This window comes from Palaemon carinicauda, chromosome 23 (assembly GCF_036898095.1).
Source record: "Palaemon carinicauda isolate YSFRI2023 chromosome 23, ASM3689809v2, whole genome shotgun sequence".
Classification (NCBI taxonomy): Eukaryota; Metazoa; Arthropoda; class Malacostraca; order Decapoda; family Palaemonidae; genus Palaemon; species Palaemon carinicauda.
In genome coordinates, this window is record NC_090747.1 from 108,365,211 (window position 1) to 108,391,647 (window position 26,437).

At 37.4% G+C, this 26,437-nt stretch overlaps 1 protein-coding gene across 4 annotated transcripts in view; it reads left to right on the plus strand.

Moving 5' to 3' along the window:
- The window catches only part of LOC137617358 (C-signal-like), a 98,948-nt gene that overhangs the window by 65,667 nt on the left and 6,844 nt on the right, over positions 1-26,437 (plus strand). For all 4 annotated transcript variants that reach the window (XM_068347382.1, XM_068347380.1, XM_068347383.1 and 1 more), the window contains exons 2-7: positions 12,964-13,048; positions 13,545-13,606; positions 16,132-16,311; positions 17,586-17,757; positions 19,582-19,707; positions 24,327-24,494. In XM_068347382.1, coding sequence (XP_068203483.1) covers positions 12,976-13,048; positions 13,545-13,606; positions 16,132-16,311; positions 17,586-17,757; positions 19,582-19,707; positions 24,327-24,493 — 780 coding nt within the window. In that variant the 5' untranslated portion in view covers positions 12,964-12,975 and the 3' untranslated portion in view covers position 24,494. The remainder of the gene's footprint in view (positions 1-12,963; positions 13,049-13,544; positions 13,607-16,131; positions 16,312-17,585; positions 17,758-19,581; positions 19,708-24,326; positions 24,495-26,437) is intronic.

Consider the following 26,437-nt stretch of genomic DNA (forward strand, 5'->3'; position numbering starts at 1 on the left):
AGCCTAGTAGTATGACAGGTCACAAAATAACATTTGATCTACATTGGACATTGGCAGCACTGGTTACTGTATTTTTCCATGACACAATCTTTGTAACGGCGCCTCCAAAGTTTATCCAGATATACTGTTTTGTATTTTCCTCCGGTTATTATAATTTCAAGAAGGTAATGTATAGAGAAGAAAATGCTTGTTTTACGTTTATATATCGATTCCCCAGTATGATTTCCCCACCCAAAACCCCGAGTTCCCACTGGGGGTCCCCCATTATTGGAGGATATAGATGTATATATATTTCTGAAACTATTAATTTGCGACGGGAACGAGTGTCATTTTTGAAGAGAGCGTAATTTTTTCTATAAGAAACAGTAGTTTTTTTCCTAGGTTACATTGCCATGTAATTCTCTACAATGAAACCCAATGCTCACCAACTGATGATTCTCTCATTTTTCCTTTTTAAGCAATCCTTATTTTTTTAACATAAGGTTAGGGTAAAATTATAGTTCTGGTCTTGGTGAAAATTAAGATCATTTTCAAATTACTCGGAAGTTTGCTTGCTTATAGGAAAAAGTGTTTAGAAAATGTTGCCCTGACTCGGACTATTATAATACTAGTTAGTTTAGGCTAAAACCATACTACTATGGATGTTTATTGCATTTTTCTAACTTGAGATTAGATTTTTATGTAATTTTTAGTGTATTTTGAACTACAAAATTCAAATATAAAATTTTGAAATAATGATACCTGTTTACAGCATTAGTTGTGCTAGCATTCTTGCATATATTGTATGAAAGTTGACTCGTTATATAATTTGAATGCGATTATTCATCAATGTAATGATTTTTGTTGAACATGTGAATAGACACAATATTATTTTTTAACCTACTATCCTGTTTTGGAGCATTTGTAAGAGGTTATGTCACAGTTGATGAATTAATTAAAATGTCCTAACTCTGCCTAACCTTACGAACCTCACGTAATAAACTCCACCTAACCTTGCCTAACCTTACGTAATAAACTCCACCTAACCTTGCCTAACCTTACGTAATAAACTCCGCCTAACCTTACGTCATAAACTCCACCTAACCTTGCCTAACCATACGTCATAAACTCCACCTAACCTTGCCTAACCATACGTAATAAACTCCACGTAAACTTGCCTAACCATACGTAATAAACTCCACGTAAACTTGCCTAACCTTACGTAATAAACTCCACCTAACCTTACCTTACCTTACGTAATAAACTCCACCTAACCTTGCCTAACCATACGTAATAAACTCCACCTAACCTTGCCTAACCATTCGTAATAAACTCCACCTAACCTTGCCTAACCATACGTAATAAACTCCACCTAACCTTGCCTAACCATACGTAATAAACTCCACCTAACCTTGCCTAACCTTACGTAATAAACTCCACCTAACCTTGCCTAACCTTACGTAATAAACTCCACCTAACCTTGCCTAACCATACGTAATAAACTCCACGTAAACTTGCCTAACCATACGTAATAAACTCCACGTAAACTTGCCTAACCTTACGTAATAAACTCCACCTAATCTTACCTTACCTTACGTAATAAACTCCACCTAACCTTACCTTACCTTATGTAATAAACTCTACCTTACCTTACCTAATAAACTCCACCTAACCTTACCTTACCTAATAAACTCCACCTAACCTTACCTTACCTAATAAACTCCACCTAACCTTACCTTAACTAATAAACTCCACCTAACCTTACCTTAACTAATAAACTCCACCTAACCTTACCTTACCTAATAAACTCTACCTAACCTTACCTTACCTAATAAACTCCACCTAACCTTACCTTAACTAATAAACTCCACCTTACCTTACCTTAACTAATAAACTCCACCTTACCTTACCAAACCTAATAAACTCCACCTTACCTTACCAAACCTAATAAACTCCACCTAACCTTACCTTAACTAATAAACTCCACCTAACCTTACCTTAACTAATAAACTCCACCTAACCTTACCTTACCTAATAAACTCCACCTAACCTTACCTTACCTAATAAACTCCACCTAACCTTACCTTACCTAATAAACTCCACCTAACCTTACCTTAACTAATAAACTCCACCTAACCTTACCTTAACTAATAAACTCCACCTTACCTTACCTTAACTAATAAACTCCACCTTACCTTACCAAACCTAATAAACTCCACCTTACCTTACCAAACCTAATAAACTCCACCTAACCTTACCTTACCAAACCTAATAAACTCCACCTTACCTTACCAAACCTAATAAACTCCACCTAACCTTACCTTACCAAACCTAATAAACTCCACCTAACCTTACCTTACCAAACCTAATAAACTCCCCCTAACCTTACCTTACCAAACCTAATAAACTCCCCCTAACCTTACCTTACCAAACCTAATAAACTCCACCTTACCTTAGCTAACCTAATAAACTCCACCTTACCTTAGCTAACCTAATAAACTCCACCTTACCTTACCAAACCTAATAAACTCCACCTAACCTTACCAAACCTAATAAACTCCCCCTAACCTTACCTTACCAAACCTAATAAACTCCACCTAACCTTACCTTACCTAATAAACTCCACCTAACCTTACCAAACCTAATAAACTCCACCTAACCTTACCTTAACTAATAAACTCCACCTTACCTTACCTTAACTAATAAACTCCACCTTACCTTACCAAACCTAATAAACTCCACCTTACCTTACCAAACCTAATAAACTCCACCTAACCTTACCTTACCAAACCTAATAAACTCCCCCTAACCTTACCTTACCAAACCTAATAAACTCCCCCTAACCTTACCTTACCAAACCTAATAAACTCCCCCTAACCTTACCTTACCAAACCTAATAAACTCCACCTTACCTTAGCTAACCTAATAAACTCCACCTTACCTTAGCTAACCTAATAAACTCCACCTTACCTTAGCTAACCTAATAAACTCCACCTTACCTTAGCTAACCTAATAAACTCCACCTTACCTTAGCTAACCTAATAAACTCCACCTTACCTTAGCTAACCTAATAAACTCCACCTTACCTTAGCTAACCTAATAAACTCCACCTTACCTTAGCTAACCTAATAAACTCCACCTTACCTTAGCTAACCTAATAAACTCCACCTTACCTTAGCTAACCTAATAAACTCCACCTTACCTTAGCTAACCTAATAAACTCCACCTTACCTTAGCTAACCTAATAAACTCCACGTAACCTTAGCTAACCTAATAAACTCCACGTAACCTTACCTTACCTAACAAATTATGTGTACCCAATCTGTTACAAATGCCGGTTATCCCCACTTACTCAGATCTAAATTAGCTTGCTGAGTTACAGGGAGGACAAAGCCTCCTGCACCTATACTGTACCCTAATGTAACATAGAAGAAGAAAAGTTTATACAAGAAAGGAGTGTTTCTAGGAAAAGTTGCATTTCAGAAACTCCTTCGGAAAGAGTAAGATTGACAATAGAAATATCTATTTAGTCTTATCTATGAATGGTAAAAGGGTATATACTGGTACAGTACATATGTACACCGATAACCCTATTTTACCAATCTGAGTTTAAAAGCTCAAGAAGTTTTTGATAAGACTGCAGAATAGTACCGTACACTTTGAGAGAAACTGTAGGCTGAATTCAATTGTGACACTGTAAAGCTTAATGTAACCTGGTCATATTTTGACTTTAAGCATTGTAAATTAAAACGTTTCCTAATCATTTACCCCTTGGCGAGTAGCTCTTTTTATACAGCATGCAAAGCTATTTTGTAGCTTTACAAGACATTCAGTAGGCAATGTCAATTGGGTCATAATATACTATAAGGAATGAGCATAGTACTAGGATTTGGTAGGCATAGCCATTAACATGGCTATAGATTGTGGTGTTTTCTTTTATGACAGTTCAGTTTTGTAATTGATCACAATTGAAATTTCTTTTAGCATTTACTGCAAACTTAAATTTCTTAAGATTCCAGCCAAATCTAGCAAGCTTTCCATAGCATAATCTACATATGACCTTTTAAGGCAAGGCTAATATTGGCCTTTTGAAACTTGTTTTTGTCTAGTTAGTGTAAGTTTGAAATAGGCTATACAGTGTTTTGTCATCGTTAGTGCATTCGCTAGAGTTTACTGATGTTCTATGATTGGTAGCTTGCCTAGTTGTATTTTTTCAATATTAATCTTACCCGATAATCATGTAGCTGTCAACTCCGTTGCCCGACAGAATTCTACGGAAGGGATACGCCAGCGATCGCTATACAAGAGGGGGGTGTACTCACAAGCGCCACCTGTGGCCAGGTACTGCAGTACTTCTTGTTGACACCACCTCAATTTTTCCTCTGTCGTGCCTCCGGCTAGACCTACATGGATACGCTGTTGATTCTGGAGTTTTCAATATTAATCTTACCCGATAATCATGTAGCTGTCAACTCCGTTACCCGACAGAATTCTACGGAAGGGATACGCCAGCGATCGCTATACAAGAGGGGGGTGTACTCACAAGCGCCACCTGTGGCCAGGTACTGCAGTACTTCTTGTTGACACCACCCCAATTTTTCCTCTGTCGTGCCTCCGGCTAGACCTACATGGATACGCTGTTGATTCTGGAGTTTTTGCTCACGATTTGGTGATGTATTTGCTCTAGAGTTTAGCTTTCGCTATTCAGGAAGTTTTATCATTAGCTTAGCTAGCTTTTGGAATTAATTTGATTAATTTTGGTGACGAAGAGAGTATGAACTCTCTTTCACTTTTAAATGGCCGACCCTTCCCTTAGACGGAAGTGTTGGTGTCTAAGAGAGTATAGACTCTCTTTCTTAATTTTGCTTAACAAAAGTTATAGATTTGTTTTATATCTCTCCGCCTTTTATAGGCCTCTTCGATTAACTTCCTTTTATTATAAACTTATTAAAATTAATTTTTATATTTGTTTATATTCGACCTTTCCTAATAGTAGGCGGTCTTTTCTTGGTACCGAAGTTAATTAACATTGAGCCCGTCATTTCGTTTTTACCTGTTAACATATTATGCTATTTTAATGTTTTTGAAAGAATTTCTTTGATAGTCTCGTACTGTTTTCAAAGTTGAACTAACGTTTTGTTTTGTCTCTGCAGTTGTTGACGTTCAGAACGTTCAACTTGCGCTCTATCGTTACGATAGAGAGAGAATTTTCACGGTGTCACGTTGCAGTAAGAGTAAACCGATTCTAGCGTTTTGTTCATTCTTTCTTAGCTTAATGGTTTTAATCTAATAAAGGAACTTTTTATTTGGGAAATCTTTCAGTTTTTTTCCTTTAACAATAATATGTTTTAACGATATATATGATTGGGCTCATCTCTCAGGTTCTAAGTCAAGAGAGAGAGAGAGAGATAGAGACGGAGGGGGAGAGAGGAGGATAAACGTTTCATTCAAGCGAGTAACGTTGTTATCGTTTTTGCTCTTCTCCCTAGTCTCTTAAGGGGAAGTAGGTAAACGATTCTAGAGTTTTATTCTTGTTCTCAAGCTTTATGCGGTGAGAGATTTTAAACGTAGTTTATTTGATCTAGTGTTTAGTCTCTTTCCAGCCACTGAATTATTTATCTTTCATTATATTTTTCTGTTACATTGTAATTCTGTTTTCGCAATTACTAACTTATAAGGAAGGATAGAATTGCGTGTTTCAGGTACAAACCACTTAAAGTTTCGAGTTCAGTGAAATAAGTGCAAACAGAAAATCAAAAGTGATAAGTGATAAACGCAAAGTGTTACAGTGTTGCGTTCGAGGGTTCGTCTGTTCGTGCCAGTTGTTCGCCTAGTCTGGGACCTCTTATAAGCTCCCAAGCCCAGGGGAGAAGTAATGTCGAAGGACTTATGGGTTCAGCAGGCCTTGATCGACGAACAGACGTTTCCCTCCGTGGTTTCGGGTGTATCTACACATGTTGCCGACGTGATCACCCCACCCACACAAAGACGAGAGAGCCCTTTTATTCCTTGTCTGCGGAAGAGGTTTCTCGCAGAAACCATGGACCAAATCTTACAGCTTTTAAGTGCAAGTCGGTCCCTTCCGCGCAAGTCCAACTCCTAGGTGTAGCCATTAGCACTGGGTCAGTTCGGACTTGCTGCAGTACGACAACTGCACACCTCCCAGAGAGAGTGTGGTATCGCAACAGGCAGTAGTTCCGTCTGTTGCCGCACCAGCTGTTTTAGACCCTCAGTCTCAACGGACAGTAGCTCCGTTTGTTGTTGTCTTTCTTAAACTCTAGTGGTCTATACTGCAGACAATGCAGTCTCAGCTTGCGGTGTTGATGCAGGAGTTTCAGGCAGAGAAGGTTAATACACCTCCTCCTGCGAGCGCTCCTCCTCACCGCAGTCCAGTCTGCCAGACGTACGAAGTTGAGGTTCCTCAAGCTACCTCCATGCGTGAGCTACCGCGTTGGGAGTTGCCAGTTACCAGCGTTGTGCAGCAACCTCCACCTTCCTTAAGGCAACCTCAACAATGGGAACAGGAGTCTTATGCCTTACATCCTCCTCTTCCTTTGAGGCAAGAGTTTCTTGCAGTTAGACCATCTTCGAGGCAACAACCTCTTGAGGTACGACAACCTCTACCATCCTTGAGGCAGCCACCTCAGCTCTCGCAGCTGCTACCTCAACTTTCCTCAAGGCGAGAGCCTCAACTCTTGAGGCTAGCACCTCAAGAACCTCAACTCGTGAGACAGGAACTGCGTTCTGCGCAGCCGCTACCTCAACTCTCGCAGCTCACACCTCAAGAACCTCAACTCGTGAGTCAAGAGCCTCTCTCTGCGCAGCCACCTCAACCCTTGAGGCAAGCGCAACTCTTGAGGCAGGAACCTCATGCTATGAGTCAGCCACCTCAACGCATGCTTCTGCCACTTTCTCCTCAACTTGAGCCTCTTCCCATTCAACTTTGAAATAACAAATGACAATAATAACACCTCATTACTTTCATAACTTGCATTTGTAAAACATATACATGTATGCCTACACAAACATTATGATAATGGAGGTTATTCGTATTACTTAAAAAAATATATATGTATTCCTTGCAATATATTTTTAACAAAATCGCAAAAATATGGCAAAAATATCTTCAAAACAAAAATGAATCATGAGTTATGAATGTAATGTAAATATTATGTTGATATTAAAACCCCATGCAAGCATGCATGAAGTAATGCAGTGTTGCCAACAGGGCGAGTTTCCCTTTCCTGAGGTGAAGTAGATTATAGTACGTATATTTAGTGCAGCTTAATTCTACGATTATCATGCCGGCTATCAAATTCATCAACAAAACAGTCTAAATCAATTCCCTCGGCACGTGCACTTTCAATGGACAGTAATGCGATATTACTCAATCTAGCACTGGTCATGGAATTTCTGAGAAATGTTACACGCCATGCAACATGCTCTGCTTACCTTACAGCATGCTCTACATACAGCATGCTCTGCATACAGCATGCTCTGCATACAGCATGCTCTGCATACCTTACCGCATGCTTCTCAGTCACACATCTTTGGTTGTTGCCAACTCACTAGACTGTCAAGCAGTTTCATAACGTTGCCTTCTAGTCTGCTGCTTTTGCACCAGTGAAACCCTCACTGAGAGAACTTAGCTTTTCTCGGATATGGTCCCTGTAGATGAGAAAGTGCTTTTCTCCCTCCTTCTGATATTCCCTTGAGGACTCTGTCATTTGGAGAGGAGCCTTTAGCTGCGTAGCCTCCAATGGACTTTTATTTAAGCATAACATGCTTCCAGGGAAGGTAATGGTTCCACTTCAGTCGCTAACCCCGTCTGTTACCACACCTGCTCCCATAGACCTTGAGCTGTGTTGCAAGACATGCAGTCCAAGCTTAGTCCTTGTTAGAGGATTTTTTGTTTACGGAGTCAGTGTGTCACTGGGAAGACGTTCAACAACCAGCAGAAGTGACTTGTTGTAACGCAGTGCGGCAACCTCAGCAACCCGATAAGGAGTTGTCTGTACGACCCAGACAGTCTAGACAGCTTCGGGTTGTCACTGTACTTCCTCGCTTCCCCATGGTTGACAGTTCACAGACTGTGCAGCAGTACCATGATCTTGTGTCCGGCTCCGTCAGACGACTGGCTTTTAAGAGCTCCCACAAGTCGTCGCTGTCTGGAGATTCTCAGATGGACTATGGATCTGACCAAGGAACTGGGCCTCCTGGTCAATTTTGAGGAGTCCCAGCTCGTCCCATCCCAGACCATTGTCTACCTGGGTATGGATCTTCAGAGTCGAGCTTTTCGGGCTTTTCCGTCGGCCCCAAGGATCTTCCAAGCCCTAGAATGCATCCAGAGCATGCTGAGAAGGAACCGATGCTCAGTCAGGTAGTGGATGAGTCTATCAGGGACACTTTCATCGCTGGCCCTGTTCATCGTGTTAGGGAGACTCCACCTCCGCCCCCTTCAGTATCATCTAGCTGCTCACTGGATAAAGGACATGACGCTAGAGACGATCTCAGTTCCTGTTTCCGAAGAGAGGAGGTCTTCTCTCGCGTGGTGTAAGAACAGCTTTCTTCTCAAGGAAGTCTACCTTTGGCTGTTCAGAAACCCGACCGCCGTCTCCTCTCGGACGCATCAGACACGGGCTGGGGTGCGACTTTGGACGGACAGGAATGCTCGGGAACATGGAATCAGGAGCAAAGGACACTTCACATCAATTGCAAGGAGTTGTTGGCGGTTCTTCTGGCCTTGATAAACTTCAAGTCCCTCCAGCTTAACAAGGTGGTGGAGGTGGACTCTGACAACACCACAGCCCTGGCTTACATCTCCAAGCAGGGAGGGACTCTTTCGTGGAAGTTGTTCTAGATCGCAAGGGACCTCCTCATCTGGTCAAAAGATCGAAAGCTCACGCTGGTAACGAGGTTCATTCAGGGCGGTATGAATGTCATGGCAGATCGCCTCAGCCGGAAGGGTCAGGTCATCCCCACAGAGTGGACCCTTCACAAGAATGTTTGCAGCAGACTTTGGGCCCTGTGGGGTCAGCCAACCATAGATCTGTTCGCTACCTCGATAACCTAGAGACTCCTGTTGTATTGTTCTCCGATTCCAGACCCAGCAGCAGTTCACGTGGATGCTTTTCTGCTGGATTGGTCCCATCTCGACCTGTATGCATTCCCGCCGTTCAAGATTGTCAACAGGGTACTTCAGAAGTTCTCCTCTCGCAAAGGGACACGGCTGACGTTGGTTGGCTCCGCTCTGGCCCGCGAGAGAATGGTTCATAGAGGTACTGCAATGGCTGGTCGACATTCCCAGGACTCTTCCTCTAGGAGTGAACCTTCTACGTCAACCTCACGTAAAGAAGGTACACCCAAACCTCCACGCTCTTCGTCTGACTACCTTCAGACTTTCGAAAGACTCTCAAGAGCTAGGGGCTTTTCGAAGGAGGCAGCCAGAGCGATTGCCAGAGCAAGGAGAACATCCACTCTCAGAATCTATCAGTCTCAAGGGGAAGTCTTCCGTAGCTGGTACAAGACCAATGCAGTTTCCTCAACCAGTACCACTGTAACCCAGATTGCTGACTTCCTGTTACATCTAAGGAAAGTAAGATCCCTTTCAGCTCCTACGATCAAGGGTTACAGAAGTATGTTGGCAGCGGTTTTCCGCCACAGAGGCTTGGATCTTTCCACCAACAAAGATCTACAGGACCTCCCTAGGTCTTTTGAGACCTCAAAGGAACGTCGGTTGTCCACTCCAGGCTGGAATCTAGACGTGGTCCTAAGGTTCCTTATGTCATCAAGATTTGAACCTCTCCAATCAGCCTCTTTTTAGGACCTCACATTAAAAACTCTTTTCCTCGTGTGCTTGACAACAGCTAAAAGAGTAAGTGAGATCCACGCCTTCAGCAGGATCATTGTTTTCACATCTGAAACGGCTACATGTTCCTTGCAGCTCGGTTTTTGCTAAACGAGCTTCCTTCACGTCCTTGGCCTAAGTCGTTCGAGATCCCAAGCCTGTCCAACTTGGTGGGGAATGAACTGGAGAGAGTACTTTGCCCAGTTAGAGCTCTTAGGTACTATCTAAAAAGGTCTTAACCTTTACAAGGACAATCAGAAGCCTTATGGTGTGCTATCAAGAAGCCTTCTTTTCCAAGGTCTAAGAACTCAGTTTCTTACTATTCAGGCTTCTGATTAGGGAAGCACATTCTCATCTGAAGGAAGAAGACCTTGCTTTGCTGAAGGTAAGGACACATGAAGTGAGAGCTGTGGCTACTTCAGTGGCCTTCAAACAGAACCGTTCTCTGCAGAGTGTTATGGATGCAACCTATTGGAGAAGCAAGTCAGTGTTCGCATCATTCTATCTCAAAGATGTCCAGTCTCTTTACGAGTACTGCTACACCCTGGGACCATTCGTAGCAACGAATGCAGTAGTAGGCGGGGGCTCAGCCACTACATTCCCATAATCCCATAACCTTTTAACCTTTCTCTTGAATACTTTTTATGGGTTGTACGGTCGGCTAAGAAGCCTTCCACATCCTTGTTGATTTGGCGGGTGGTCAATTCTTTCTTGAGAAGCGCCGAGGTTAAAGGTTGTGATGAGGTCCTTTAGTATGGGTTGCAGCCCTTGATACTTCAGCACCTTAGAGTTGTTCAGCCTCCTAAGAGGAACGCTGCGCTCAGTAAGGAAGACGAACTTATTTAAGGCAGAGTAATGGCTCAAGTCGACTTCCTTACCAGGTACTTATAATTTCATTGTTATTTTGAATAACTGATAATATGAAATACGGGATACTTAGCTTCTTGATATACATGTACACTGGTTTTCACCCACCTCCCTGGGTGTGAATCAGCTACATGATTATCGGGTAAGATTAATATTGAAAAATGTTATTTTCATTAGTAAAATAAATTTTTGAATATACTTACCCGATAATCATGATTTAATTGACCCACCCTTCCTCCCCATAGAACCAGTGGACCGAGGAAAAATTGAGGTGGTGTCAACAAGAAGTACTGCAGTACCTGGCCACAGGTGGCGCTTGTGAGTACACCCCCCTCTTGTATAGCGATCGCTGGCGTATCCCTTCCGTAGAATTCTGTCGGGCAACGGAGTTGACAGCTACATGATTATCGGGTAAGTATATTCAAAAATTTATTTTACTAATGAAAATAACATTTTAGGATAGGTTAATCCTTTGCTAACACTAAACTCAGGATTAAAGATACATTAGTCTGTTGACAATGGGTATGACTTGAGTTTAGACTTGGGTACATTGATGTAACATTTTCGTTGTAAGGTTGTTAGATAAGAGGGAATCCTAGATTAGGTTACATTAGACCTTACTGATCCATCTCTCATTATTTTATTGATACACAGTACTGTACCTCACTATTACATTCTAAGGATTTTACCTAAAAGGCAAAGTCTAAGGCTATTGCTAAATTTTTTGTCGAAGTATAGTCACCTTGTCAGATTGACATGATCTTGGAATTCAGTAACCTTTGCATTTTAGGCAAGGCCAAATCTACACAGAAATAACTGAAATTACTGTTTACCTTGAAAATAACCATCTGGTAACAGGAAAACCCTCTTACAGAAAACTACATACACTAATCAAATAAGAAATTGGTCCGTATAAGAGTAATGCTAATCTGAAGAAAAAAACATTAATGAATATTTCATTAGTACATCTTATGCCACATATGCTTAAATTAGATATTAAATTGGATTTTTTTCACTAATGTATGTTTTATGGTGTGCACAAATTCCCATGTTATCTAAATCTTGGTAATAATTTGGTAGTACTTGAACTTCACGCTAAATACATGAACCGTTTATTTCCAACTGATTTGCTTGCGTTTTATGCATTTCTGACCGTGTTTGTTGGTGCAAACTTGTCTGTGTGTGTTTTGCTAACCCCTCCAAATTGATTGGTTGTGGGGATCACAATTGGAAACCATTTTTGATGTGTGCCACTCACCGAATCTTAAAGTCAAACCTTATACATTGTTGGTAGTGTTGTACCTTAGGCTTTGTGTGGTCAAATCCATAATTTTTTTAAGGCCTAAATATCATGTTTTTTACTTGGATTCAGTATCTCTTAAAGTACCCCTACGTTCATCAAGAATTTTATTATGTACCTATTATGTACCTTCACTAATTTTTATGTGAAAACATGACAAAGTATGAAACAGAGCAAGAATAATGTATAGTGCTGTCATTTTACAACAGCATAGGCCTAGTTATAAGATTGGCTGCAATGCAATATAAAAAATATAGAGGAATGTGATCATAGAAGCAGGCAAGGGAAGTATTAGTGAAAGGAGTGAAGGAAAGGTTATAATAGTTACAAAATTGCAAACTATTGTTTCTTGTTAAGGAAATTTGCAATAGGGACAAGGGAAGAAAGTGTGAAGAAAGAATTTACAGTATCAAGATTGTCAATTTGATGGTTTATTTGTTGTAAGTGTTATTGAAATGAATCGTAGAGCATGAAACACTCGGTGACCTAATACAGTGCATGAATAAGATTCAGATAGGATGTATTTGTGGCATTATGTGCTATACTGTATTGTATTCAAATGCAAATTTGCATGATTCAATCACGTGATTAGTTTCTTGTGATGTCTCATCTTAACTATGTATATGTTTCCCTTTATTAATTGCAAAATATAATGACTTCCTAACTTACAAAGGGGTTAAGTTCCTAAATAAAGACTGGTATAAATCCTTTGTGGAAATGCATATGTATATGTGTACAGTATATTATTTCTATTGACTTAAACCTGTATTTCATTTGCAAAGATGAATTTATAAATGTTTTGCCAATATTGTATTTCATAGAATTCTTTGGTTTTCATTATGTATAGATGTCAGTTGACTAGGTTGTAAGTTAGGGCAAGTCGGTAATCGTTGTTCATGATACAAAATACACATCAGAGGGAGGATTATGCCAGTTCTTTGGTTTGAATAAATTTTTCTGCTTTTTCCAGTACTGATTCACAATGGGGACAGCCTTGATTCAAGGTGCAAGTAGAGGTATCGGTTTGCAGTTCTGCTCGACCCTTGCTGCTCGAGGTAAGAGTTACCATTTGGAACATGCTGTACTAAATATTTCAAATGTGGTTCATTTTGCAAACAAGTTTTGATTATTTGCTGGCAAAATTATTGTGGCTCCCTAACAATTTGAATAGTTAAGGTCATCATTAAAAATAATACATGATGAATTTGTTGAAGAATTAAAGTTTATTAAGAACAACAGTTTTTTAAGATGAAGTTATATTAGTGCTATACTCCTGTACTATAGCACTATGAATGTAATGTAGAAGGCTATTGATTTTAATTTTATTTGATGATTTTAATTTTGTTTAAAATTAAATTATCTGATTTTAATATACAGTATTTTGTCTTTTTGTGGCTATGTTTATCAGGGTAAAAATAATTACATAAAACATACAAATGTTCTTTCTTCTATTTGCAGAAAGGCAAAAATCTTTTCAGAATTTCCCTATCTTTTTATTTCAATTTATGATTATGAATGCAATGCATCTACTGTGTTTTTTTTTTTTTGCAGGTGTAACTGTGATAGCTTGTTGTAGAAATCCATCATCAGCTCACCATTTGAAAGATCTTCAGGTATAGTACATAAATGTTGCATTTTATATTTCTCTCTCCATTTGGTTGAAAGTAGAATAAAGCTATTGAACTTTTATGATCTTTATCAAGTGCTAAAGCAGCCCATTGTAATCGATGTCGACATTCTATGTTCCTCTGTAACCTCATTTCCTATTTTTGTGAGACATACAAGTCAATTCAATTGTGCAATTAGATGTCCTTTTTGGGTTTTTAAGATTTTTTTTATGTACTCATTCTTCCGGATTTGAAGGAATTCCTGAGATTAAGCTTCATCAGAATGACTTACTAATCCGTACTTTGTGCTTTGTCATAAGAACAGCTGCACCGGTCTTCATCCATTTTTCCCGTTGAGAAGTGCCTAGCCCTCTTAGTAACTAGAGTTTTCTTATACCTACTGTAGGTGTCTTTTTAATCCTTGGAGGACTAAGGAATCCATTTTATTACCCACCTTCCTCAGTGTAAACCAAGTCTTTTATTGATGGAAAGGTGGATAGCCCCCTAGCCTGTAGCATCTTGAAACACAAGAAGTCAGACCCCTCACTATTATCAGAAATTAGACAAAGATTGGGTGATACAACCTTGGTCAAATTTAACTTCACTGGCCCATGGAGAACAAGAGAGTGAGAAGTCGTATCCCAATTAGCTTATTTTATGGCAATACTCAAAACCTTGACTAAAGCCAAAGATCTACTGTAAGCGAATGTCTTTATCTATGCTAATGTTGGACCAAAGGTAGAAATGTCTCCCTGATCCCAATGTTTGTTATAGGAAAACTGTAGGCCATTAAAGCAGTCAATACTAAATCATGTCCACAGAATGCTCGGGTCTTCTAGTGAATGTGGAAGCTTAGGAGAAGACAATCTGAACATGTTTATAAGCTTTAAGGCAGTTTCTGCATTCCAGTTCTGTACAGTCATTCTTTTTCATTGTATTTACCTGAAACGTTATCCTGCTCTTTCTGACTGATAAGTTTCCTTTATCTATTCTGAGTAAAGGGTTTTTTATCCGTAGGGTAATATCTGTTAGTGCCTCATAAAGACATTTACAAAGTAAGTCTAAAAAGGAATTAGCTAACCATATTGTCCTTGACAATAATATTGTCAAGTCCTTCCTCAGGTGTTCTTAGAACACCTTAATTTCATCCATTTAAGGACATACATTAAGTGTATGTATATTGACATCTGTGCTTGGGCAAATTGGATTTGACCTGTCTGGCAGTCCAGAAACTAAGGATACAATCAAATCCTCTATACTTGAGGCTCCTTGTCTAAGTGTATCTCCTGGAACAAATAGTGTTTTTTTAATATTTATTTGGATTTTTCGAATCTTCACTCTATTGAGTTTAATGAATTATCAGAGATCATCATCTTCCTCTTAGCTCTTGCTACTGCCAAGATGGTAGATGATGTGCCAACCTTATTGTTTTATGTTTATTTAGCCCCTTCTGAATCAGTAATCTCTCATTTACCAGAATTCTTGTCAAAATAATAACAGACCCTGTCAAGATGCCAGTGTCCAGTCTGGGTATTAAAGGCTTACTGTTTATTAGCATATCGTTTTGAGACAAAGTAATGAATATTTTTCAGCACTAGTGGAAACATTTTAACTCCTTATTCACAAATGCTAGGCTCTTCTTTACTGAAGAACTTTACTCAAGGCTCACCATAATCAATAAGATTTCACTACCTTTGCCTAGGTCATCAGAGGAGGTGCCACATATCTAAGTATTTATAGAACCTCTAACTTGATAAAGTTGCAAATGTTCCTCAATGGGATTACAATTATGTATTTGCCTTTTTTATTTTTAATATCCTAATCATTTATGAATTTTGAAATATGTTAGGTTCCTTGGTCACTACAGGAAATATTTCAACTTGAACCTGAAGGAGTTATTACCAGTGCCTTATCCTCTATCTAAATTTTTTTTTAGTAGAGTTTGTGGAGTACAAAGGGGCACATTGTGTTTAGAAGACATGCCTTTTCAGTTTTGGGTTACCTTTTGGGTTTAGTAGCCTGTCTTTTGTTATGTGCCGCAAAGTCGTGGGCATAGGGAAAGTTACCCTATCCAAAGTATAGGTGTGAATTTCAACCATTTCTGTTTAAATTTTTAGCATTTTACTTTATTCAATTGCAATTTTGTTATTGATGCAATGTATTAAAAGAAATCTAATATACTGTGCTGTATATTTATTAAGAACAAACCCTTAGGGTCAGGCCATTGAAATTTAAAAATGTTATGTCAGTGGCCCAGTGAAACTTGTTATTGATAATATTAATGAATTTTTTTTAAAAACCCAAATTTATTTCTCCTAATATTAAGAATGCTCAATTTTAAGGTATTTTACTCATCATCATTTCATAAGCCTTAAAATAGCTTCTCACTTATTTTTACTTATATTTTCTGTAATATTTTAGTAATATTAAGTATCTAGATAGGTTGTAAAAAATTAGGGATTGCATTTACCTTGTTGAAATTTTTGAAGTTTTCCCATGTATATAACATTCAACTATTTTATGAATTGCAGTCTCAGCATCCAGGATTAGTTGATATTGTTCAACTAGATGTCACTAAAGAGACAGACATCATTGAGGCTTCTCAGCATGTCAAGACAACGCATAAGAAGTTGGATCTTCTTCTCAATGCAAGTGGAATTCTCAGTCCTACGGGAAAAGGAGAAACTAGTTTAAGAGACTTGACATTTCAGGTTAGTGGGACAGATATTTGTTATTCCTTTGAATATATGTATACAGTATCACTCTATATACAGTACTTATTTAGAAAGGGGCCTAACTTTTTGCACCTGAAGTTGGGACAATTTTACATGTAGTTTTAGACAAATGCCATATTTCAGTTGTACATAGGCTTTGGTTGTTATGCTACAGAATACGTTAAATACCTTACTGTGCTGAAAGAATGTAAATAAGGTTTATAGGAATTATCAAGAAAGGATACTGTGTATGAGGGAAGAAAGTAAAACTTAAATTTATTAATGCTCAATATAGAATTGGTCTCGTTTACACAAGGAAATTAGTTAGGGAACTAATTTCTGACTAAGAACCAAGTACTTTAGTGAGTTAAGCTTTTCCAGAATGCTAACCTGTCTTGCAAGATGCCGTTTTCATATATAGATAATGAACTAGAAAGATAAATACAGCTTAAGTTAGAGCAATGATGGATAGCATATAAAGATAAAGAACGAGCTTATACGTTGTATCATAGCTTATACAGGGTGTCTCAAAAAAATGTACTCACTCTTTGAATGACGAGAAAACCTTTATTTATGAACATAGAGGAAATGAAATAGCATCGAATACATGAGACAAATTATCAAATTGATGACTATTATAAATGTACTCAGTCTTTTTTTGTGTTGCAGATATCCTGAATTACTGAAGCTATGGCAGGAAATCAACTTAGTTTCGAAGAAAGAAAGTTTCTTCGAAACTAAGTTGATTTCCTGCCATAGCTTCAGTAATTCAGGATATCTGCAACACAAAAAAAGACTGAGTACATTTATAATAGTCATCAATTTGATAATTTGTCTCATGTATTCGATGCTATTTCATTTCCTCTATGTTCATAAATAAAGGTTTTCTCGTCATTCAAAGAGTGAGTACATTTTTTTGAGACACCCTGTATTTCCGTGTATAAGACGACCTTTAGATAAGTAAAAAAATCTTTTTGAGGTTTACTGTACTGCCCAGTTCATCCTTCCCACAAACCCTAGGCTGGGCACCTTTAGAATAGTGATTCAGGCCATGCAGGAAAATGGCCTAGTCTCTCTTCTCCCTTATACTCATGCCTTTTTTCTCCCTGCCGGGTCAGCGGAAGCTGAGTTACTCCTATTTAAAAAGACTCTGGTGTTTGTATAGTTAGGAAAAATCCAAATTATTAAATTTGGTGATATTTAACATGTTTGCAAATGCTGTAAGATATTTTTATATTGTGAACAGAATGATTCTTATTTGATAATTTCAGCGATTTCAAGAAACATTTGCTGTTAATACTTTTGGACCAGTCATGATGGCAAAGCACTTTAATCAAATATTAATGGCAGGAGGAGGGATGATTGGAGGAAAAGTGACTGATCCCAAGCAACAACACACTTCAGTTTTTGTTAATATGTCTGCCAGAGTTGGGTCAATAAGCGGTAAGCTCATCCATAAGGTTTTTATATTCTAAATACAGATTCTCTTTAATACTTCCATATGAAGGTTTAGCACTAAAACTATGCTTAATGTTTGAGTAAATATGATTGAGCCAGATGAACATTTAAATTTAAACAAAATTTCTTATTCCTAAATATAAAACCATTATCTAACTAGTGCTGAACTGCTCAGGACAGTTTGCTTTTAGCCAAAAAAATATTTCTCTTTGATGAATCACTATTACTAAAAAGTGTCCTCTATATGGTTTCAAAGTTATTAATTAATTATCTAGATGTAGATATATAGGTATTAGCTCTGATAGCCAGTACCTATTATCTTTGTGTACTTGTTTTAAAAGCAAAATTAAGTGAAGGTTTTTGTACTTGATATTACCAATAGGAGGAATGGCACTCTTACTATCTCGTGTGTACTTTCAATAAGTATTGATATCTTTTTAGGTACAGTACCTGAATCGTTGACCAAGTCACAGTCTACTTCCTCTTAAGCTTGTGTTTATTCAGTTATAACTCTTTGAAATTAACTTGGTAATCAGGAAGACCTAGTCTCATCCCAGTGAGAGCTGAGGCATTTTGCTAAGAGGAAAAGTTCTTTCAGAAGGAGTAAAGCATACGCGTATATTTCTACCAGTGCAACTAAGTGAGAAATTCCCAAAATACAAATATTTCTCCTTAAACCAATTCATATTGAAAGCTTCCTAGCTGCCTAGAATTAAGGGTCATTAGTTCAGATCTGTTTCAGCTTCTGTGATTATGGAAGATTGCATTACAAATCAAGTTACTGTAATTCAAAAGCGTAGGAGATAGACGTAGATTTTAAAGATTAAGATAGTTTAGATATGGTGCAAGAAGCAAGGAGAGCACTAGCAAATTTAATGACTTTGGAAGTCTCAAAATTAATGAAGATATACACACAAACACCTGGCCTAGAGGGAAATTAGAGTAAATAGTCCTTAATAGAAGAATGGAAAGAACTTATACTGATAACCTAGTCAACAGAAAATCCATTGATAAGTCTTCAATGACTAATGATAAATCATGTAAACTGTGTGGTAATCAACTTTGATGCTATTTATCCTTATGGATGTAACTAATTGTTTGAAAGATATTTCTAATGCACCAGTATCCTTATGTAGGCTGGTGATTGGCTTCTGCTGTCATCAGCCACTATAATAATCCTGTCTATTGGTGACAGCCCTACCACATCATGAGTGATGAGGATTTATAATCAGCTCGGCATATTTTCAGTTTTTGACAATTTGTTAAGCAACATTCACGATACCTTCGTCTTTTTATGGTCAGACAAGAAACTGAAATCTGTATGTGCCTTTCATTAATATAAAATCTGAACAATTAGGATAAGTTCCTAGATCTTAAGAACATAGAATTTCAAATTTTCTTTATGTTCCTGTTGACTTAAGGATTAATTGTTTAGCCAGACTGCCAAAGTATCTATCTTAAGTCTAGTCCATTGTGTTTAGTCTTTAAAGATATATTAGATTGTAAAAATAAATATTGTAACTGAAACAAAACACAGTTCTTTCCTCTTTGTTCCTTCTCTTGGCCACTACAGTGGCTCACTTGAACCATTTAAGAGACATTGTGATGCAATTGTATTGCAAAGTCTCTTTTTGTAATGGTTATTCACTAGGTAGGAAGAATTGGTTAATAACACTTTTCATGACAAACTGTAATATTCAGGTAGTAAAAGCATAAGCTAAATAAAAAAAGTATACAGATACTGTGATTATAAAAGATGATTATTTTAGTTATTGAACAGGATTTTTATATATTTTTATTTCATTGCAGATAATCGTGCAGGAGGATGGTATAGCTACAGGATGTCGAAAGCAGCTTTAAACATGGCAACCAAAAATTTGAGTATAGAACTTGGACGTGGAAAAAAGAAGGTTGTTTGCATTGCTCTTCACCCAGGTATATTTCAATACTTTATTAGAATAATTAATTTCATGTTATCCAATCAATGTTCTAATGAGAAGTTTTAATATTAAGCAACATTCTGCTTACAACCTTTAAAAATTAAGATAACATTAATGTGGCTTTGGTATTAAGATTTTAGTACTATTAACCCTTTTACCCCCAGGCTATTTGGAACTTTCCAGCCCTTAACCCCCAGGGGTTATTTTGTTTCAAGCACATTTTGCAGTATATTTTTTTAAAATTGCTCTAACAGCCTTAATTTTCATCATAGAGAGGTCAGGTTGGTCTCATTCTCTTGGAAAATGCCTGAAGTTTCTCAAAAAATTATCAAAATTATGAAAAAATGTAAATAGCAGTTTTTTGCAATGACGTATCGGTACGTCCATGGGGGTAAAGGGATGAGTTTTGTGAAACGTACCAGTACGTCCTTTGGGGGTAAAAGGGTTAAGTATTAAAGTCGGGTGTCACTGTATATACATATTGCCCATTGTTTTTATGATTATTATCTCTTTAGTATTGCTGTTGGTTGATAATATAATGAGATTAAGTCACATTGCTGTACTAATGAGATACCCCAAAAGATTTGCTTTTCAATGAAAGGAAAATTTGGAACAAGATAAATTTTAAAGATAGAAGCTAAAAGAAAAGGACAAAAGGAACAAAAAAATTAAAAAGGTAGAAAGCAATGCACTTTGAACTGGAGGGAAGTTGAAAGAGCATTTTTGGCAGTATCATAATCATTTCTTGTTGACATTACTTGAAAAAGCTATTCATGAAATAAAAAGGGGTTAATGCCAATGATTAGAAATATCATAAATGGAGCTCTCGGTGTTGTAGCTAAAGATATTATTACTATGAATCTCACCTAAGGCTCGTAAGACTTACTTCTTGAATCCAACTAAAAATAAAAAATTTCCAATTTTCTGTAATAACCATGCCCACTTATTGGAGTGGTGTGTTTATTTAGTGGTGTAGGGCAATAATAGCGCTAGGTCAAGCCATATGGTAATGGTCTTTGATTGCTAATAACTCGGACAATTTTGAAGCGATTGCTTTCAAACTTGAGCAGCATTATGACCCATATGGAGGAAGTATAAATCAAGAAAATTGTGCAATAAGCAAAAATCATTTAAAACGTTTGCTCTTCTAAATCTCAAAAAATGCTCTATCAATTGCTTTCAAATGTTTGCTGGGTAATCTTGGGCCATATTCTAGTGCACGCACAAGTCAGAGGCCTGTGAAGTAGTTTCTGAGATATCATGACATCAAAACTGGCTGCCACATGGTCGAAGATGCTAAAATCGGAAACTACTTGACCGATTTAAACCAAATGTGGTGGAAATGTAGACGGTCTTGAGACAACATAAAATGTGCAATAGGCATGATCTAGACCTTGACCTCAAGGTTACAGGACGATTTATGAGAACATAAAATGTGCAATATGCATGACCTAGACCTTGTTAAGGTTACAGGACGATTTTATTGAAAAGATCGATTTAAAAAAGAGAAGAAAAAATTTACAGTACTATCCAGCCCAATTTCATGAAAGATTTCATCTGAGCCTGAAAAGTAGGGGTTAGGTGGCCTTCCAAGGCAATCTAGATGGTAAAAGGCTGGTTACTTCAAGAAGTGTAGTTTAGGTCCCTTTGTAGTCCTATAATCAATAATATGCCATTTCTAATCTTTCTATTTTTGCTATATGCCTAAGAGCAAATTATTGGCAAATTCTGTGTGGAGTTCTTTCTAATGCTTCGGAAATTTTAATGTTCTTTAGTTATTATTTCTGGGTCGATCTGTGACGGCCGGTGAAAAGGATATACTAGAGAAAGATAAAAGCATGGAATGCAGAGGTTACAACCCTCGCGCGAGCACCTTGTTGGTGGCGTGTATTTAACAAGGGCGTGTATAAACCACTATTCACAGGCTGTCTTCCATTTAGATAATCCCTTCATCAAAGGGGGAGGGCCGTGACAGGCCCTAGAGAATACAGTATAATAGTGTGCCTGAGTGTACTCTCAAGCAAGAGAACTCTACCCCAAGACAGTGGAAGACCATGGTACATGAGCTATGGCACTACCAAGACTAGGAAACAATGGTTTGATTTTTGAGTGTCCTTCTCTTAGAAGCGCTGCTTACCATAGCTAAAGAGTCTCTTCTACCCTTAAGAGGAAAGTAGCCACTGAACAATTACAGTGCATTAGTTAACCCATGGAGAAAATAAATTTTTTTTGGTAATCTCAGTATTGTCAGGTATATTAGAACAAAGAGGAATATGGAAGGAATAGGCCAGACTATTCGGTGTATTTGTAGGCAAAGGAAAAATTAGCCGTAACCAGAGAGAGTGATCTCCAATGGTAGTATCTCAATGGGTGGCTGGTGCCTTGGCCAACCTACTACCTACTAAACAGAAAATGAGTCATGAATTGGCAAATCTGAATGCTTCACCATATCAATATTCAGAATATGAGGTAGTAGTTGATTTATAACAACTGACATGGGATGAAGTATCACTGTTTCAGTCGTTTCAAAAGTTTAATGTGGAAATTTATTCAGATAAGTAATTTAGGCAAGTTCTGATAGTGCTTATTTTACGTTGTTGTCTGATACTGCTAATGCTAATAGAATTACGCTCTGAAGTTTTGTAATATTTGATGTAGCAAATGGAAGGGAAGTCTACTAATACTTCTTCCCATCTGTTATTAAAACTTCATCTCCCGTAGAATCATTCATTAATTAAAAACCAAATCTATAGCCAAACATTACCATTCCCCCAGATTAAGCTCCTTTGCTAGTATCCTAGGTAAATGTAAACAAAACTAGTTGTTATTTGCAACTGATTTGAGTTGGTGACTAAAGATGTGTACAGTATTTTTTCCACATATCACTGGATACAGCCATTACTATAAAAGAAAATGGGAAATTTAGGATTTTAGGATAGTAGTCGATAATTTACTACCTTTGAGAAGGAAGCCTTATTGTTAATACACTATTCTTGTGATCACCTTTTTATACATCATTTGACAAATGTCAGTCAAACACTGAATGAGCAAATAAAAGGGAGAAATAACTTGTGTCAAAAGTAAAAGAAGTTAGAGGCACTGAGCTTTATATCTGAAAATGTGAGTGTTTTTTCCAAAATATTATTGCTTGAAATTAATTTCACAAGACCACTCTAGTTACCATATAGAGTTTTTTCTAAATGAAGGTGAATACTTCCACAAGGTAGAATTCTAGGAATTGGAAGTTTAGAGTGCAAAGTAAACACAAATACACATATAAGAACAATGATGCTGAAGCTAGAAACTAGTAGCTTTTACATTATGCCATGCAAAGCATACTTTGGTAGTACTATACCGTATATAGCGACCAGCATGTGACATTTTTGGAATCAATCAAAATTTTTAGTATTTTTTTTAAGGAAAGGTTGGTCATATTCATAAGGAGATATGCCGTATATGCAGTGAGAAAACTTATGTAGTTTTCTGAATAACAGTGGTAGTTAGTAAAGGCATAGGATGAAATTGTGTGATTAGTGTATCCTCAAAAAAAAATAATTCCAGAATAGAAAGTATGAAAATCTAAAACAAGGAATAATTGATAACTAGAATTAGGTTTCTATAGAATTTTTGTAGTGAGAGAATGGAAAATGCAAGTAGGAAATAAAGATGTTCAACCTTTCAGCAAGTATTAGGAACATTTAGCATCCTGCTTTTCCAGCTAGGGTTGTAGCTTGTCAATTAACAATAATAATAATAATAATAATAATTTGGAGGCATTTTTGTTGTCAGATTCCATGCTATTATAGCTGTGTCTGCATTAACTTTGTGAATTTTCTTCAAGTTAGTTGCCATTTTCTATTTTATTAGTACTTCAGCAAGTATGAGGAAATATGACTTGGTACTTTCATGCATATTTTGTTGTTACCCAGCCACCAGTAGCTCAATGTTAAACCGAACTCTTGCTACTGCTTTTTGCAGATGCCTAACATGATTAGCATCTTTAAAACCAAAGGATTTCACATTGTTTTACAGAATTATAAATTACTTCTCTAAGTAATTCCAGATCAAGTTGAAGATTGTGAGGTTCTTGAAATTCATAAACAAACTTTGGATCTAATTGTATTCCAGGAGTGATATTGTTCTGCCTCATTTTTCATACCTTTATTACTAGTTTTATCTTTAAAGCTAAGATTTCATGTAAAGATGAAGGGTTTAATCTCAAAAGATGTCTTGAATTAAAGTGTAAAGATTGCAGTATATACTCTGTTGAAGTAAAAAAGATAATGTGAGAAGTAAAAATACTGCAAAAAATTTACTATGAAAAGTGTGATAAAAGGAGAAAAAGCAATATATACGAATTGCATGTAGTTTACTACTGCTCAGGCAGCCATGGATAATGCCATAAAAATTTAGATACCTGCACACCCTGGACGTGGAACCAGGTTGTGGGTTGAGGCCTTTATGAGTACTAGACTTATCCATCACCATAGTATATATAACTTCTTATAATCATAATTTTATTGACTTAATTAAATGAGTAGGATATTAAGAGGATAGTAAAAGTATGGAGTAATATAGCTGTTAACTAAAATGTTATGTCTTTCCTTTTTACAGGAACTGTAGATACAGAGCTGTCTAGACCCTATCACAGAAATGTTCCACCAGGGAATTTGTTCTCTCGTCAACAGTGTGTTGATTATTTGATGGCTATCATTGACAGAGCTACTTTTGCTGATACAGGGAAATATTTTGGATGGGATGGAGCTGAAATCCCATTTTAAGGTATGTGTTCTTATATTTCTCAATCTAAAGTAGCTTTGATACACCACCTAGTCCTTCTTTTGGGGCAATATGTTTAGTTTGTGACTTGACCAGCTTCAGGTGAAAGACTCCAAACATAAAAGAAAAAAAACTTTTGATTCGGGGGAAAATCCAGAGACAATTAGGCTATTATATTACTTACCTGTCAGGGGTTGGTACTGTAGTTGCAAGCTTCATAAACTAACTAAATATGTCATGTTCATGCAATCTGATAAGAAGGCCTGAGTGCCTTTGGGCAAAAACAATGATACTATCCTAACCTGTCCTGTTTGGAAGCTTAGGCTAACTCATTAATTTTTCATTAATTTTGCCGAGTGGTGGTTGTGTACCAGTTGCCAAGGATTTTGATGGTACACAGTGAATTATATAGTTGACATTAGGCTTCTTAATCTTCACCCTTCCACTAAAAATAATGGTAATTATATAGTTGATAGCCTCATTACAAGCCCCCCTCCTCTCAAATTACTTTGGGTCCTTTAATTGAAAATGCTTGCTCTTTCATTTTGCGTCTACATTATACTGTACAACCCCTGGTTTCCAAGATAGTGTGGATCCCAGTTTATGTTTGCTGGCTGAAGCACTCACGAGTAACCTTTATTATAATGTTCCATATCATATGATTCCTGTGGAACCATGTACGAAAATTTTAAGTAAAATTCCTCTATTTTTCTGGAGCTGAAAAAGGGTTGCCTTATGTTTAAAATGGCAGTGGTATTCCACCTAGGCATGGCCAGTACCATATCTGAATTTTTCTGTACCAATGTTAATAATTGAGCTAGTACCTATGTGACCAGAATGGGGCTTTTTCCTAGAGCAGGCAAAAGAGCTACCACTAATAGTAAACAAAAGTCATGGAGTGTGGTTTGGAGGTCACTTTTAGCCGTCTTGATTTTAAATATTTATGTAGTTTCCGCCAAGTTTTCATTAGAAGCAATTTCTACTGTCTTTGGGACGGAAAAGAAAGGGGATTGGATGTTTTTGATAGACTAAACGCATGATTGTTTTCTTGATCCTATTCATCCAGAATAAATTTTTTTTTTTTTTGTGTATGGACTGTGAGAATATATCTATTCAAGTACCAGTGTTTTGTACTTAGGTCTGTTCCTCAATTATTCACCTTGGTGATGGCTCCCATCTAAAATGGATTATTCTGGGTATAAGAGTTAATACTGTACATAGATTAATAGTTTGTCTTAAACATATCCTCAGGAAATATGTCCATAAGGTATGGTTGCTCAGTTTAATGAGAAGTTTGAGAGTCTTGGTCAATATGGAGAAGTCTCTTCTGATTCTAACTCAAATGATTCTATATTTGGGAATGAAATAATGTTGGTTAGTATGTGGATAAGGCTACTAGGGACCTTGGCATCTTTCAAGAAATTTGTTTCGATGGGTGGGTTGAAAAATAAGGATTTCCAGTTACAGCTCAATTATCATTGGAATAGGACTCCTGACCTAAACACGATTTGCATACCATTGATGCAGAACGAGTGGGAACTGGGGAAATAGTGGGACAACCATGGTTGCTTGGTTTATGGAGTGTTGTATGAAGTAAAGATTCTGGACTTCCCTCTTCACAGATGTTCCCCACGAACGGTGGAGAGCAACCATGGGTTACATTCACCTGTCAGGAAAGTGGTTAGAGAAGAAATCTGCCTTACATATTAATTGCCTGGAACTCTTGTCTGTACTCATGGCCCTTAAGATTTAGGAGTCTGTAGTGATGGGAAGTGTGTAGCGTTTTCTTCAGGTGAACACAACGGCTGTCTTGCATTCGCAATTAGGTCGGAGTAATTGTTCTGCATAGTGAAAGCGTTTTTATCTTGGACATACCTGAGGGGAAACTCCTCCTACCTCCGTTTATTCCACTACATCCTTTGGTGCGTCAATAGATTTGGAGTTTT